This window comes from Colletotrichum graminicola (assembly GCF_000149035.1).
Source record: "Colletotrichum graminicola M1.001 genomic scaffold supercont1.7, whole genome shotgun sequence".
NCBI classification, from domain to species: domain Eukaryota; kingdom Fungi; phylum Ascomycota; class Sordariomycetes; order Glomerellales; family Glomerellaceae; genus Colletotrichum; species Colletotrichum graminicola.
In genome coordinates, this window is record NW_007361011.1 from 843,586 (window position 1) to 859,749 (window position 16,164).

A 16,164-nucleotide genomic window follows, 5' to 3' on the forward strand; every position below is an offset into this window, starting at 1 on the left:
CCCCCCCCCCCCGTTTCCCCAAAAAAAGTGTGGTCCCAACTCGACATTGTCTTGTCTGTCACTCCTCCACTCACCCGAGTGTCGACATCCACGGAAGAAGAAAAGAAAAGGAAGCAGAATCTGAGTCTGCCAAGCAACGCAAGGGAACTCAGCTCCTGACTTTGGAGAAACTCATTAGAGATTATCAGACCCTTGTTTCTGTTTCCCTCCCAACACCTTTCAGGTATCTTATGCGCTGTCAGCTGTCGGTCGCTGCACTTCACGCCAACAACCAACAACAACACCGACGACGCCCACAGCCATTCCCTCGGCTCTATTTATTTAGATCGGAACCCTCTTCCCCCTTTTACGAACTCGGGCCCTTTGTTTCCAAATCACGACTCGTAACTCCTCGGAAACCATTTCCGTTGCCTCGGGAAATCTTTGAATTGAATCCCCCGACCGTCATCCTAGCTACCCGCTGATCGTCGCTTTTACCAACCGGGACCTCGCCCCCGTTCGCGTCATTCATACCTTCTCATCAGCTCTGTTGGTCAACGGAGCATATCTTCAATGGCTGCAAACCTCGCGCGCACACGCTTCGTCACAGCAGACACTACATCAACTGTTGGCAGTATGGTTTCTCAGTCCCCCGCCCTCAGCGCCGGGCACTCGGACGCCGGCTCCAGCAGTGGAACTCCGAACTCGTCTCCTCCCGCCTCCAGACCTCGCAGCCCCGAGTTCAAGCATGAGACGGTCTCAAACGCCTCGGATCTCGAGCCTCTTGAGCCGATGAAGGTCCAGAACGTATGCTTCGTCGGCGCCGGCTTTGTTGGTATGCGGCCCTCACCTTCAAAGCCCTCGTCATGCTCATTACCCGATGCATGCTCTATAAGTCCGAACGATGAGCTGACCGTGATATATAGGTGGCCCAACTGCCGCTCTGATCGCATTGCATAACCCTGCCCTTAATGTCAACGTTGTTGACCTCAACGCTGAGCGCATCGCTGCATGGAACTCTCCTCACCTGCCCATCCACGAGGCCGGTCTGCCCAAGATTGTGCGGATCGCCCGTGATGGCACCAACGAGACGACCGCCTTTCTCCCCTCTGCCGGGAAGGCGGTAAAGCTTGAACCCCGCAAGCCTAACCTTAGCTTCACCACCGACGTCGAACGTTGCATCCACGAGGCCGACATCGTTCTCATCTGCGTCAACACTCCCACCAAGACGTACGGCCTCGGTGCTGGGTACACCGCCGACCTGAGTGCGCTCGAGGGAGCATCCGAGACCGTGGCCAAGTTCGCCAAGCCCGGCGCTGTCATTGTCGAGAAGAGCACCGTCCCTACGGGCACTGCCCGCATGATCCGCGAGATTGTAAGTTCTGACTACGCACATGCCTATGCGCTCGCCGCATCCAGCCGCCGGAGCACTCGACCGTCAAAGATGCTAATATCTCGATAGATGGCCCAATACCAGCCCGACGCCGAGTTCGAGATTGTCTCCAACCCCGAGTTCCTTGCCGAGGGAACCGCAGTACGCGATCTCATGCACCCGGACCGTATCCTCATCGGTAGCTCCACCACCCCCGCCGGTGTCCGTGCCGCCAATGCCCTGAAGAGCGTGTACGCCGCCTGGGTTCCCGAGTCAAAGATCTTGACCGTGAACACTTGGTCGAGCGAGCTCACCAAGCTCGTTGCCAACGCCATGCTTGCCCAGCGCATCAGCAGCATCAACAGCATCAGTGCTCTCTGTGAGGAGCTGGGCGCAGACGTCCAGGAGATCAGCCAGGGCATTGGTGCCGATTCTCGTCTGGGCAAGAAGTTCCTTCACGCGGGTGTTGGTTTTGGCGGTTCTTGCTTCGAGAAGGACATCCTCAACCTTGCCTACATGGCGCGCACTCTCCACTTGGACACCGTCGCCGACTACTGGATGGGTGTGCTCGACATCAACAAGTACCAGCGCGAGCGCTTCGCTCAGAAGGTCCACCGCGCTCTGAACGGCAACCTGCGCCGCAAGAAGGTGGCCATTCTCGGTTTCGCCTTCAAGGAGAACACCAACGACACGCGCAACAGTATCGCCGTGCACATCATCAACGAGCTCGCCCACGAAATGCCCAACGAGATTGCCATCTTCGACCCTGGCTGTGACCCCGTGGAGGTGATGAACGAGGTCCGCGAGTCCATCAGCGACGAGCGTGTTGTTGAGCGCGTCAAGGTCCACGCGACCTGGCGTGAGACTGTCCAGGATTCGAGTGCCATCTGCATCCTTACTCCCTGGTACCACTTCCGCTACCCCAAGCAGGCCCAGACCACTGCTCGGCGATCATCCGTTTGGTCTAGCCCCGAGGCTTCTCGGGAAGAGGCCAACGCCTTCATCAAGGAGTCATTGTCCGAGATGGACATAATCGAGCTTGAGAAGTTTGTGTCCCGCACCAGCGCCTCCACGCCGACGGACCCCTTGAAGCGTATGAAGCCCGAGGCCGAGTGCCAGGAAGGCTGCAACGGTTGCAATTTCGATGCGGCCAACGAGGATCTCGGCGACCCCGTCGACTGGGAGTGGGCGGCCTCCGTAATGAAGCGCCCTCGACTAGTGCTCGACGGGCGCAACGTCGTCTCTGCCCCGGAACTTGAGAAGCTCGGCTTCCAAGTACAGGGCATCGGCAAGGGCCTGGTCATTTGAGGCTTCACTTGACCTCCCACCACCCTCACGCTCCAAGAGGGCGGCGGATGAGCGAGACAACACAAATCTCTGCATTTTATTTCGGGCATGGATGACGGCTGAACGTACATTAGACGAGGGAACTTCAGCTGCACAGTAAGGCGTTCTGGTGAACAAGGGTTAATGGGCGGCGCATTATAATTGCTTGTCTCTGGATCACCGTTTCGAATCCTCAGATGTTCTATCATTATTCATTCTACCAACATTCGGAGGTGGCTATAGGTTTTAGCCAGATCCGTGCTTGACTTCTCAATTTGCCTCGGGAGGCAGCAAGGAGAGAAGCCTCTGCTGACCCTGGGATAAATATACCCAATCTTATGCGTTCAATTACACTTGATGCTCACAACATGCAAGTATGGTTATCTCGAATGATTTTGACACCGAACAGACGTTGCATACGATACCTACTGAGTTGACCCCGTTACTGTCTAGCAGAGACTTGTGCAAGTTGTTAGCTCAGTTCGAACACTAATCCCAATTCGGTGCCGGTTTCACTAGCACACTTTTAAACGAAGCCATTGCACTAACACCGCAATGTCGCCAGGTGATTGCGCGTCCACCCAGGGATCTTCAGGACTCTCGGTTGGAATTGCGACTCTGCTGAGCGCCGGGTTCACCTGCGCCTCTTAGCTCATGGATGCTCGCTTTCCGCAGGCTAATTAATCCATGCAGTTCGTGATCATTGAAGAGATAGACACAGACTGTGGGCAATCACGCAAGCAGTGGATTTCGATGGACGTTGAAAAACAGCAACCAAAAAAAAAAAACCAAAAAAACCACTTACTACTGACTCGTAAACGTGACGCCCGCTGATCGGAAGTCGGCCGGGACGCTCCGATGGTTGTCTTTGTCCGGGGGCCATGTTCAATGATGATGCCCCTCGCCGGGGTAAAGTAAAACAAAAGCAGAGCGCTCGGGCGGAATCCCGTTGGCGGGATCCCGAGGGGCGTAAAGAAGAGCACATGTAAGTAGAGGATCGGAGCTCTTGAGGCGTACCAGCAGCAAATAGATTACACGCTCCTTCTAATTATCTTCCTGCCCTCTCGCCTAGCCCACCGGGAGCTTTCAGTATGTCATGCTGGATATGCAGGAGATTGAACATGTCTACTCTAGAGGCTGGAACGGTGTCGTGGTGTACTTCGTGAGCACCGAGGTCCCAGGCATTGTATTAAGTTCATGGGTTCTCGCCACTGACGGGTCAACGAGTTTGCCCTAGCGGGAGCGACCAGGGACATGCAGCATTTGGCCATGATGGTAACCTGCTGCCAAAAAGTGACATGAATACCAGAGAGGCAAGACCTCTACAACAGATTGTGTTTCGCAGCTTTGACCTGCCAGCACGTGTACTTCATTAAGGAGCCTAGGACACCCCCGCGAGAATAACAATAACAGGATGCGCTACAGGGTGCGCGTGTGCTTCAGCTCCAGCCCCGGGATGGGAAAGGGTTCTGCGGAGCCGGGTGCCATTGTATCTTGCCCAGTGGCGCAGACCGGATGGACCGGAGGCTTGTGGCTGCGGACGCGTACGCGTACGCCTCCGGGAGTCCGGCACGGTGACGCCAGGGGAGGGAGGGAGGTGCCAACAAGGGGGCTGGCCTATCCCGTGAAGCGCCGCGTCCGACGACTCAAATGGATAGTCTGGGATACTCAAAGACGTGTAGTGATATAGGGCATGGAATCACTGTTTGATTTGTTGACGCGGATCTTCGTGTGACCGTTATCTGCGTTAGGATCTGTTATACCATGTCTTTATTTATTGTGTACAAAACGATTGCGCAACCCTCTATGCATGGCCCTGGATCCAGCTTTGTGCCGGGTCAACTTTGAAACAATGACAAGACAATAACGATCATATTTTGTTGTCAATCTATTCTACTGGGAGCCATTGCATACAAAGAATGGGACTTGTTAGGAAGCATGCCGCGCTTATCATTGTCAGAGCAGGTCTGCCTCATGATGACCGCATTCAATAATATTTCCGTCCGTTCTATGAACTCAGCACTCCAGCGCTGTAGGGGGTGGGCCAATGAAACCTGCTCTTCTCAAGGTTTCCTCATCTTCCCCGGCATCGACTCTGCGCAGCAGATCTTCGGGGTCGAATTTGGCCAGCTTGATCTTCATGGGATCCAGGGTCTTCATGTACTTCTCTACGTCCTCCGGGTTGTCGTAGGCCTCGATCATGACCTCAACATGATTGCCATCGGGGTCCTTGTAGTACAAGCTGCTGGATACCCCGTGGTTGAGGCATCGAAAAGGTGTGATGCCCGCCTCCTTGCCCGCCCGATATACCTTAACCAGGTCGCCCACGGAGGCGAACTTTAGTGCGATGTGATCTATTCCGCAGCCACCTTCATCTTTGGCAGCGGCCGAGGGGTCGTTGATGATGGCCAGGCGGTGGTGCTCCTTGTCCCACGCGAGAAGGGAAATGAAGTCGTTGGCGAGTTGGACCCTTGCGCCTAAGAATCTCTGGTAGAAGTCGACTAGTTTCTCGGGGTTCTTGGATCGGAACCCCAGGTGAGCAATTTCGGAGGGCGCAGGCACTGTATCTAAAGCCATCTTGAGACGCGGTATGCTACTGTTCAACTTGATTTCAAAGTATGTCACAGTATATGGGGATGAAGCGAGTCACCCCCACATCCGCCCTCCATGCTACGCGGGGCGTCGAAGCCTTTTTGTAAGATGCACACACTCGCATCCATGACCGATACCGGTGAGCTTCGTGGCAACACTGACAAAGTCCTTTATGGGAGCATGAAACTGGTAGTCCTGATCAGACGATGTCATGCGGCGCTTCAGAATCAAACAGCCCATTGAAGCCATCCATTGACCCTCGCGCGAGATCTGACGACTGAAGAAATGGTGGGAAATTCAGACGTTTAAGCCAAGAATCATGCGTCGCCATAACATGAATCACAAGTCCGCACCGGGGCACCGTCGTTTCCATATATCTCCACCGGCCTCCGCAACCCCGCTTGCTCCGGAGCTCCGCTGAACTCATCTCAACTCACAAGAGCTACAGTGTCTGTGGACCATCTAGTCGGAGGTGGGATCCGGGCCCGATGTATTTTCCATTCGCAAAATGACAGCAGCTGTCGCCGGAAAGGTCTTGAGCCGAACCACTCCCGATCCCTTTCTTGGTAGTATGACACGAATACGCTCGACACAGATCTGAACATTTCGTGGGGTTTCTAACTTCATTGCTTCGGAGTGAACTATCTTAGATAAGCGGCATGGAAAAGGGGCGGACACGCCGGTAAGGCGCGAATCCTTTAGTCATCAGATGCACAATCACGATCCACGGAGAAACCCCCAATACTCTGTACAAATAACCATCAGAAACACTGCGCTCACAACCCTTCCCTTCCACGAAACTCGCCTGTGATTACAGCTCCAAGTTCGGAAGAATCAGAGTAACGTTAAAAGTTACAAACATATGACTGTCACTCAAGGCTACGCTTGGACCAGTCAGATCAATCTTCTGGAAACTTGCTCAGCTGTGTCAATTACCCCGCGCCGACTAGTATGGTGGGACTGTTTGATCCTGAGCGTCTGCCACTTGCTCATGACCGATGTCTTTTCTGCAGAAATCTGATCCCAGGTACACCTTGTGAGGACAAGCAAAGAATCCACAAGATCATCTCAGTCGTGGACTTACGCCTGGTTCAGAGTCGGTCAACCTGGGGTTGCTCCGGATGTTTGATAATCGAGCAGGCTTTATCATATTTAAGTTCTAGCTGGAAAGACTACACCTCAAGCCCAAAATGTCTGAAGTGCGAGCCCACCAGTTTGCAGCGCTGCAGAGAGGGCGATTGTTCCAAGTCAGCATTTGCCCTCCTTCAACTCGGGCAGAGTATTGAGATTTGCTACCCATTTCGTATCCTGGATGACCTTGCTGCTGGTCCTGAAAGAACCCTCGAGTTATTGATACATAACGGCAAGTGTCGAGTCCAACGCGCTCGGAAATTGGCCCTTTCACTGATGTATTCTGATTCAGGTGTACTGGCGACCGAAGCGTCAGCCTATCATGATATTCATGGACATTCTTTGGCGCAAGATTGGTCTGCCAGGTTACTCAAAGCCAAGGCGTGGATTGAGACTTGCCGTATTCATCACTCTTGTGAAGGTGGTCTGAGAGCCAAGGCCGACGAAATAGCCAGTGAAAAACCAACTGACGAAGATATGTTGGAGAGGGTTGAAGATGAGCTTCGCACTGCACCTTTGAAGCCCTGCAACACAGCCTCTCACGTTGATGCCTCGGTCGGCCCCAAAATCAATCGGCCGCCAAGTTTACCGCGAAGAGTCCTGGATCTCAGACGATTTCCCACCGAGGGAAAGTTATGCCTGTTAGAGTCAGAGGGCATGAGCGGTGCCTATGTTTGCCTGAGCTATACATGGGGCCCAAGAAACAATGGCGTGACAACCCCTGACAACCTTCAGGCAAACTTCAACAATATCTCTTACGTCAAACTCCCACAGACATACAAAGATGCAGTAACGGTGGCAACGGCGTTAGATATCCCATTCTTGTGGATTGATGGGCTATGCATCATCCAAGGCGACAAAGACTCAGTAGACTGGAAGGAACAGTCCTCTCAGATGGCCGAGATTTACGGAAATTCTCTTCTAGTAATCGCAGCCGCGAATTGCACCAGTGTGGAAGATGGATTCTTGTCTGCAGCAAACACCTCGCGGAGTCTCATCAAGTTCGAGCTTCCTCGGGACACAAATGCCCATTCTGTGGTTTACGCTCGCGCAATGCTCGACCATAGCTGGCTTGGCTGGTCTACTCTAGCAGAGCCCAAGACAGAGGGGACGCTGAGCCGCAGTTGGTGTTTTCAGGAGGAGGTTCTCGCCTCTCGTATTCTAACATTCTACGGGGGCGAGATGAACCTCCAATGCCTGGACAGCGAGTACCGGTGCGAGTGCGAGTTTCCTGGCTCGTCTTTGGGCTTGGTGACGATCAAGGAGCTGTACGAACCGCGCTTGCAGCTAAGCAACTTTGAAACACCCAACTGGATGTGGCAGAGTACTGTCGAGCATTACACGCGGCGACGGCTCACGGTGGCCACTGACAGGCTTGTAGCCTTGTCTGGCGTCGCTCGTGTAGCTCAAGTCGCTCTACGCACTCAATATGTCGCAGGACACTGGTGGGATTCGGACTTTCTCTGCAGCCTGTGTTGGGCGCCTGTGCGAACCAAGGAGACTGAGCGTTCTTTTTCAAAAACATACGTCGCGCCATCGTGGTCGTGGGCGTCTCACAATGGACCGGTTACGATGTGGATTCCGTACGCAGGCTCCGAAGAGCCGATCACTCCCCGCTTTCTAGGGAAAACGGCTGCACGAGAGGTCAGCATTGTTTCAACGACCCAAGAATCTGCCGGATCCATTTCAAGCGGGAGCATTACAGTTCGGGGTGTTTTCCTTGATGTTGTAGTCGAGGCAGGTTCAAAAGAGCAGTTGGCTGGCGTAATGATGAGAAATGGGGAGAAGATCGCCTTCAATTTTGACCGCCCTCTGGGAACGACAACCTTGGCCGACAGGTACTTTTGCTGGGTTGTCTGTGTCTTACCAGGAAATACCTTGCGAAAACGGCAATCAGATACGTATTGTCTGATCCTCCTTCGTGGCAGACCTGGGGGGCCTGAGCATATCTGCGAGCGCGTTGGCTTCGTCGACTATGAGACAAGGGATAAATGTACTTCAATGCGATTTTTCAAAGGATACAGACGCGCAATCAGGTTAGCAGTCATAGTGTGAAAATGAAATCCGTTGGAAAGTCTCGGCTGCAGTTTTCACAGCTGATGGCATATCAAGTAGAGTTCCAAAAGAACGACTCCAATACGACGTAAGCGGAAAGCAGGGATGCAGGAATATGCCAATTTTCTTCTAGGTCAATGCTACAAAAGAAGCCGAAGAGTCAAACTTTGAAAGCGGTTGTAACTACGCCAGACTGGTATTGGGAAACCAACTTCACTGATCAAATGTGCCTCGCGGAATCCCTAATACTGGTAGCACTCGAGCCCCCTCATCCTGATTTGTTCGCAACGGCAAATAAAGAACATACCGTGGCATCCTATTGTGCCTTTCCCACAATCTGAGGACCTAGAACTTGCAAAGCTTATATATGAGACATTATAGAGGCAAATTTGAATTAATAGCGCGCCAGCTATACAGGAAGAGCACGTGGTCTATGTTATAAAGGAAGGAGGCCACTTAAGTAAGACTAAAACTATAAGAGATGTAAGGCCTAAACCAACAGCCTTGCCCTAGCTATATTGACTACTATGGGGCTACGTTGATTATCTTACTTTTCCTAATATTCAAGACCTAGTGGTTCTCGTGATTAACATTATCAACGTTGATGATAATAGGGATATACTGACGAAAAGAATTATGCAAGGGAGGTCCTTGCATTCTCAGTAAACCCAAGCGATGATACAGAGAAGAAGGTATTCGCAGTGCCCAGATGTTGTCAGCATAAGAAAGGTACACAGGTTCATACTCTAATAAATAATATTGTAGCTGAGCGGAGAATTGGGCGTTGCCCCCCTCCTCTGGTTTCTGGTTAGGTTTCGGCGAGGAGGCAAGGTGAGGAGGGAGGACAACCTTACATGAGGCTTTTGCTAGATACTTTCATAATATAGACTATTGTGGGATACCTAACAAGACGGCGTGGATGACCTGGATCTTCCTATATCTTATCAAGTATATTGAGGTGGCCTCCAGTCATCTCCATAGGCTAAAGATTAAGCGTCTGCTAAAAGCAGAAGAGAAATGTGCTCGAAACTGCATAATACATTATCTGGGTTCCTTATTAAGTATCTAAACTTGGTGGTATATTGACAAGAAGCTACACGAGCATACAGAAATGATGAATACAATGGTTGCACATGGAAATAAAAAACAATTCGATCACTGCGGCCAAGACCCTGAGCCTTTCCCAAACTGCCCCTCTGCACCTAACATGCCCCAGAGGTTCTCCAGTCGGACACCTCCAAATAGGTCAGTGTTGCTGATCTCGGTAAACATTCCAGTCAGATCCGGGAGCTCAAAGTCCATCATGTCCATAGCCGAACTTATGGCTTCAGGGTTTGAGTCCGCTACTAGCGCATGCTCGTGACGCACAGATTCCACTGCAATGGAGTTTGTCGAGCCCCGGTGCTGCCGATGGCCGGATACAATCTCTGACATATTTGACTGAAGGACTGAACACGCTTGGATGAAGCGGGGGTTCTGCGAGACCTTGGTGTACTGCTCTTCCGCGTACTGTGCTGCTATCCCCAGAAGCTCCAGGTCGGAGCGAGCGAGCCTCGAGCTGGGTTGCTTGAGGATGTGCAGTGCCAGGGCCACAGCCGCCATGAGGGGCTGTGTGATGGTGAAGATGATGGATTCAGACTTGGTATGAGGAGCTTCGCCGAGCATGCCGCCTCTTGGCCGAGGCGTTGGTGTAGAGTCGTCAGCTATTTCTCCGATAAGTCTCACAATCGTTCTCGCAGAGCCAATGCATATTTCGGCACCGCGCCTCAAGCGTGTCAGCTCCACCGCCGACAAAGTGCCACAGTCGGCTTGGTAGTTGATGTGCGTCCGATACATGGACTCGGGGAACACCAAAGCGGCCCTATGAAGAGATATGAGAGCATGATGGTACTGTATGGCCAGGAAAATTGTGAGATGCTTGTGACCAGTCTCGCACAGGATCTCGTTGCCGCTGTTTGGGCCAGGAGGGCGGATCTCGGGAGGCAGTGACTGCGCCCACTCTGTCAGCGCCGAGTCCAGGCGGACTGTGTCGCCAAGCAGAATGCGAGAGGTCTGGGATTGTCCCGAGCGGCGGTAGATGTGAGCGCTGACGCTGCTGATTATGCGACTCAAAGAAGTCCAGGGCTGGAAATAGTCGAGGGTCTGACGATTATGGAGGGATTCCGAGGCTGAGAGTGAAAATATCCCGGCGCTGGGGATGGGCACGGGATCTGGCAGCCTGTGATCGCAATCCGAGTCGTGTATCGCAGCTGGACGACCCGTTTCAAGCTCCATAAGCTTCTCGAGGTTATAGCAAGCCCACCAAACTCGGCTGTGGAGTTTACGGTCGGCTTGGTATCCCGGCGAAGGGACCGAGTTCCCTGCATCTGGTGTATTCCCAGAATGCCTTGTCGACGCATGGCGGTGGAGGCCGATGGAGTGAGCGATGCGAATCGCTTGCCCCAGCGTTTGCCAGCCTTGTCCTTCTTTACTTCGGCCGCGTAATGCAATGGTCAGGAGGACGAGGGCCTGCACCGAGGCCAGGTATGGGGTTGATATGACGTGCGCCAACAGGCTGTAAGCTGCTGTCAAGTAATGAGTGCCAACCTCAGTGAGCATGCAGGTCTCTTCGTCAGCGCCGATGCACATTATACTGTATATGCACACCAACAGGGGCACCTGTGATGGTTCAATGAGGTTCTGCAACCCGGCGGATGAATCCGAGTCTTGAAGCGTTGTAAGCCGACCCAACTCGGAGCGAAGCGTAGGTTCATCAAACACAGGGAATAGCGGGAAAATCCGCTTCATGTAAACGTCTAGATAAGCGTCCATGGTTGGAAGCGGGGGGAGTGATGGTAGTTGGAATGAAAGTGGCACTTGGTACTCTTCGACGTGATGCATCCCAAACCGAAAGTAGGGTGATATGGGCTTCAGACCGCGTTTGCGGAAGAAGAGGTCGGCAAACATGGTCAACGACTGAACGCTACTGCCACCCATGAACTTTAGGCGGTGCGGGCTCTCGTCGGTGTTCAAGGCCATGTCAGGATTGAGATCCGCATGCTCATGCGGACTCTGGTTGTCGCGGGCGTTGGCGCGGTAGGCCCGCGCAACCCACGACATCTTTTGTGAAGCGGCAGCTTCGCCCTCCGAGCCGTCGTCGTAGGCTGGAGACAGGTACTGTCGCGCTCTGGGCGAGGCGGTTCGATAGTGCGACTGCTCCCGCGGCGTCTCCGAGGTCTCATAGGTGCTACCGCCCTCGCTTTGATTTGTATTGCTTTTGGCTGCCCATTTTCGGACGGCATGCTGGTTTGGGTTCCGGGGGTTCGTGGTCTGGCAGTCGTCGCCTCGGAGGATGCAGTTGTGACATTTGGGCGTTTGCGCGTCGCACCGCACCTTGCGCTTCCGGCACTGGTTGCAGGCTAACGACAGGCGGATGCGCTTCGAATGTGATTGATTTCCGGAGACGGACGGCTGCTCGCCCGAGCTCGACACGGAACCGGTCATGACGTCGAAGCACAGGCTGTTCAGATCCGTACAATGGCTCGGGGAAGCGATTCGGGCCCAGGTCAGCATGTACGGGACTCCTCGGTCGGCCTCGGGTATCTCCAGTGGGTAAGGTATATAATGTAACAGATACCTAATAATCTGTCTGCTTGACTGAGAACGTGGGGAAAAGGAATACCGGTATATCCCTGGCCGCAGGAGACGAAACCCCGCCCCAGGGGCAGGGGGAGAATCCGGGGGCGGGGGGGGAGGGGGGATGGTCGCGGTATGTATTGAGCCTCGGGAATCGAGACCACTCAGTGTGTCGCAATTAGTAATGGTAATAGGTCCTTAAGCTGAATATTGTTCCGACGGCGGTGCGAGCCGTTGCCAGATCGATTTATATCGATCTTCGTATTCGTAGTGCGTATCGAATCCTGCACTTGCCCATCCCCTTCTTCGGCTTTGAGTGGACATCCCGGCGTTTGGCAACAACGGCAAATGTTTGGGCTCCGTATCTATTCCACACCTTTGGTGCACCCCATCTTTAGACTTGATCGACTGCGAAGTCAACTCCTATGAAGAGTAGAGAGTCTGTGGTAGAAGCCAATGTTATATGAATCTATACGGAGGTGCATTTCAAAAAACCATGCCCAACTGCCCAGAGCAACCCCGGCCAGTAGGACCCACTTAATATATATCCAACCAATCAGAAAGGCTAAATTAATCCACCCACTTTCCTCTCTACAGGGGCCAAAAGGGGCCAAAGCAAGGCAATCCTTAACAACAATAACAACAACAACAACAACAACACCACTTTTTCCCCTTTAACTATTATAACTATAGCGCGCGTTAACCCTTCTTTACAGGCAGTTATTCTTACCCTTTAGAGCCGTCTAAGAGGTAAATTAGCTAATAAAGTAGCCTAAGGCCTAAGGTTATTAAAGTGTATAGTTAATAATATACTCTAATAAGTAAAAAAGTAAGGCTTTAATCTAACTGCTCCTACTTTCTCTTTATAACCTAAATATATTAATAATACCCCCTAGACTAGCTAACTAAAGAAGGCTACACTTATAGTAGCTAAGCTTGTTATTAAGAAGGTCTACTATAACTAATATAGTAGAGAAAAGACGTATACTAATATTACTAGTAAGCTCTAAAGTAAGCTAGATATAAATATCTTAGCTATAATAGTTTACTATATCCTTTAGTAAGCTAGCTTTAGAAAATCTAAACTAATAAAGAAGCCTAGCTTAATAGCTTAGATAAAGTAAGAGAGGCTTTTTTAGTGCCTTATATATTACTACTAGTTACTTAAAGATTAAAAAAAGGTTATTTAGTCTAATAAGACCTTAGTAGTTTTAGGCTATTACTATAGTAGCTACTATTTATAGTAATAGGTATATAAGGCCTATATAAAGTTATATATTTATACTTAATAAAAAAGATATTTTAAGTTTATATTTTAAGGCTGCTTTATATATAATAAAAAAGGCCTTTTTTACTACTAGTTACTTAAGTTAGTAGTAATATAGTAAACTACTAATACTAAGGTTATAAAAATAAATACTACACTAAAGCTAGTTAAGCGTCTTAAATAAGAGTTAGAGAGGGAGATAAGTAGGCTTTAGCTTTAGTAGCTCCCTAGCTATAAACTAACTTTTTACTAGAATAAGTATACTAGTAAGTTAGTCTATAAAAGTAAGGAAGGAATTAACTAGTACTAGTACTAAAAGGAGATTTTTTTACTAAAGCTTTTCTTATTTATACTTAAAGAGTGCTTATTAGGCACTATTATCTAAAAAGATAAGGCACCTTCTTATAATTACTACTTTATCTACTAGACATATACTACTTATTATATTAAAAAGCTCTACTAGTATAGTAATAGCCCTAATCTTAACCCTATTAAGCCTTACTAGCCCTAGATAAAGCGATTTATAATAAGGAAAGGTGCCCTAGTTAACTAAGCTATAGCTAAAAGAGCATAGTAATAGTACTAGCAGGCCTTACCTTAAGAGTAAATCTAGGCCTAGATAGAGAGGCTGCTAGCCTATATTAAGGCTATTATTACTCTTAATAGTAGTAATAAATATAAGGAGGGGCGTTATGCTAGTAGATATTAATTAGAAGTTCTAGGCAGGTATCGTTAAAATGTTAGTAGCAATTTATTTAGGTGGCAACCCCTGCAATTATCCTTGTTAACTGACATGGGGTGGTCTTGGCATTTCTGGCATGGTGATTTGAAACGCACCTCCGTAGCTTGTTGATATATGCTTGTGGACTGACAACTAATTGTTTCCGAAATGTGGAGCGAAGCTCATGATCCACCATTCCCCGACTAGCGTAAAGACTTGGATAAACCTGATGCTTCACATGGAACACTCAGCAAGGAGAAAGGTGTACGATTTGCGGAGTCTTTTTAGTCTGCTTTCTTATTTGCTCAATATCTTCAGTACATAAACACCAAATCCTATGTTCAAATTACAAGTTGACCTATCAATACGCCTTAACAGCCGCCAGCTGCAACAACCTGTCTGTGATCACAGGCTTCTCCAAAGGTTCATCACGCTCTTGCGGGTCAACCACTCCATTCCTCTTTGCCTTGCCTTGGGGGTGGATGTTAGTGTGCGGCCAGTGCGTCGTGCCCCCCCACTCCCGGAAGATATCCGCCTTCTCCTTCAGGCTCTGGGGGTCCGCGAACTTTGCTGGGGTAAAGCACACATATTGGGCGTGACGAATCTGAGTGCCCTCGGGGTGCTTGGCATAGTGCATAGTTCTTCAAGGTGTCAGTCTCACAATGTATAGCCAGGGCAGAAGGTGGTCCATACCTAGAATCCCACAGGACCATGTCACCAGGGTCCAGGTTTGGCTTGAGAAGCTTGCATCCGCGCTTCTCGAACCATGCAACGTCCTCCTCCTTGAAGATAAAAAGGTCGCGGTAGTTCTCCTCTGGTGGTGGGGCGTCCTCGTGGTTCGCCATGACTCTGGTTTCCTGGAAGAACTGGTCGAAGAGCTTGGCTGAGCCATCCATCACAATGAGACCGCCGTCATTGTCGCCGTTGGGCGCAAAGTTGACCAGGCCTTGGACGCACTGTAGTCCTTTGCGCTTGGGATCTTGGTCTACAGGCTTGTTGTCAGTAAAGGCTCACACCATGGGTTCAACAGAAGGATCTTACCGCAATGAGGCCACGGTGACCATTTTAAGTCCCTTTGACGGGGGAGAGTAATGTTGAACATATCAAAACTGCTAAGCAGCTCATCCGTCTCCCAAATTTGAATGAATGGGTTAATTACTCCAGGCTCCCTAGTCTAGGTCAGCCAGCCGAGCCAATGATGCAAGGCCAGATGCCCACTTACATTCTTGTTTCCCACGCAAATCTTTCATGCGGGGCGCAGTAGGACCCATACATGCCGCCCTTGAAGGACACGGGGAGGTGCTCAGAAGTCCATGTGTCTTCGTTATCAGGGTCAAATCCCCGGCTGAACGACTTGAGCCATTCGATCTGCTTTGTCTTGAAGTGCTCGGCTCGCTCAGCAGAAATGGCGTTCTTCAGGATAACATAGCCATGCTCAAAGAAGAAATCACGCCAGTCGCCGTAGTTGGTCTTGGGTGTGAGGAGGTCCTTGGCCATTTTGGCAGTGTTTGGCACGCAAAAAGTGTGAGAAGCTTGAATGACAATGACTCAATAAACGCTAGAGACTTGTTGACGGTTCAAACTGAGTTGTGAACGATCAATTCAGAAGAATTGCAGAAGTTTCGGGCGTTATATGAGTGCTCCTCTTCACTGCATAGTCAAACAGCTCCTTACGGTTTGAAGCTATCCCTGGGAGACTGAGCCATTGACCCAAGCTTCCCCGCAAGTCACATTGGCAATTATGCATACACAGATTCGGTTGCGGGGTGCCTCGGGCTGACTCCTAGGCCCGGGTCGGTCGTCTGGCCGAATTCGATACAATCCGGCATAGCTGAAGGCTTCGGGTAACCTGTATTCGGTTCGGTTCGGTTCGGCCATTTCTTATGACCCCTTACTTTTCTCCGCTTCCCTGGGTTAAAGGAGGGGCTGCTGGTCGCGGATGTTACCTCAGATCTGCTCCAGGAGCTATCCCGCCATTCAACCCCGCGTATTGGTCCCTGATGCTAACATCCATCCAATGCACCCGCTCCGGGCAGCTTTAGACCGAGGCCCTGGCGACACGGTCACATCAATGCGTGTTCTGGCGAGCTTGTCTGGACATGCCAG

At 50.8% G+C, this 16,164-nt stretch overlaps 5 protein-coding genes across 5 annotated transcripts; 2 read left to right on the forward strand and 3 right to left on the reverse strand.

Moving 5' to 3' along the window:
* Window positions 1–552: 552 nt before the first annotated feature.
* GLRG_01908 (nucleotide sugar dehydrogenase) lies at window positions 553–2,659 on the forward strand (the record flags this gene model as incomplete). Its single annotated transcript, XM_008093242.1, has 3 exons — window positions 553–814; window positions 906–1,354; window positions 1,442–2,659. The coding sequence occupies 3 exons, from the start codon at window positions 553–555 to the stop codon at window positions 2,657–2,659; spliced, it is 1,929 nt and encodes a 642-aa protein (XP_008091433.1).
* Window positions 2,660–4,693: 2,034 nt separating this feature from the next.
* Window positions 4,694–5,254, reverse strand: GLRG_01909 (glyoxalase/Bleomycin resistance protein/Dioxygenase superfamily protein; the record flags this gene model as incomplete). The annotated part of the gene is made up of 1 exon (XM_008093243.1): window positions 4,694–5,254. The coding sequence occupies one exon, from the start codon at window positions 5,252–5,254 to the stop codon at window positions 4,694–4,696; it is 561 nt and encodes a 186-aa protein (XP_008091434.1).
* A 1,623-nt stretch (window positions 5,255–6,877) lies between these two features.
* Window positions 6,878–8,547, forward strand: GLRG_01910 (heterokaryon incompatibility protein; the record flags this gene model as incomplete). Its single annotated transcript, XM_008093244.1, has 3 exons — window positions 6,878–8,238; window positions 8,329–8,393; window positions 8,513–8,547. The coding sequence occupies 3 exons, from the start codon at window positions 6,878–6,880 to the stop codon at window positions 8,545–8,547; spliced, it is 1,461 nt and encodes a 486-aa protein (XP_008091435.1).
* A 1,063-nt stretch (window positions 8,548–9,610) lies between these two features.
* Window positions 9,611–11,938, reverse strand: GLRG_01911 (fungal specific transcription factor domain-containing protein; the record flags this gene model as incomplete). Its single annotated transcript, XM_008093245.1, has 1 exon — window positions 9,611–11,938. One exon carries the CDS (start codon window positions 11,936–11,938, stop codon window positions 9,611–9,613), a length of 2,328 nt encoding a protein of 775 aa, XP_008091436.1.
* Window positions 11,939–14,419: 2,481 nt separating this feature from the next.
* GLRG_01912 (uncharacterized protein) lies at window positions 14,420–15,555 on the reverse strand (the record flags this gene model as incomplete). The annotated part of the gene is made up of 4 exons (XM_008093246.1): window positions 14,420–14,699; window positions 14,752–15,043; window positions 15,100–15,227; window positions 15,281–15,555. The coding sequence occupies 4 exons, from the start codon at window positions 15,553–15,555 to the stop codon at window positions 14,420–14,422; spliced, it is 975 nt and encodes a 324-aa protein (XP_008091437.1).
* Window positions 15,556–16,164: the final 609 nt, after the last annotated feature.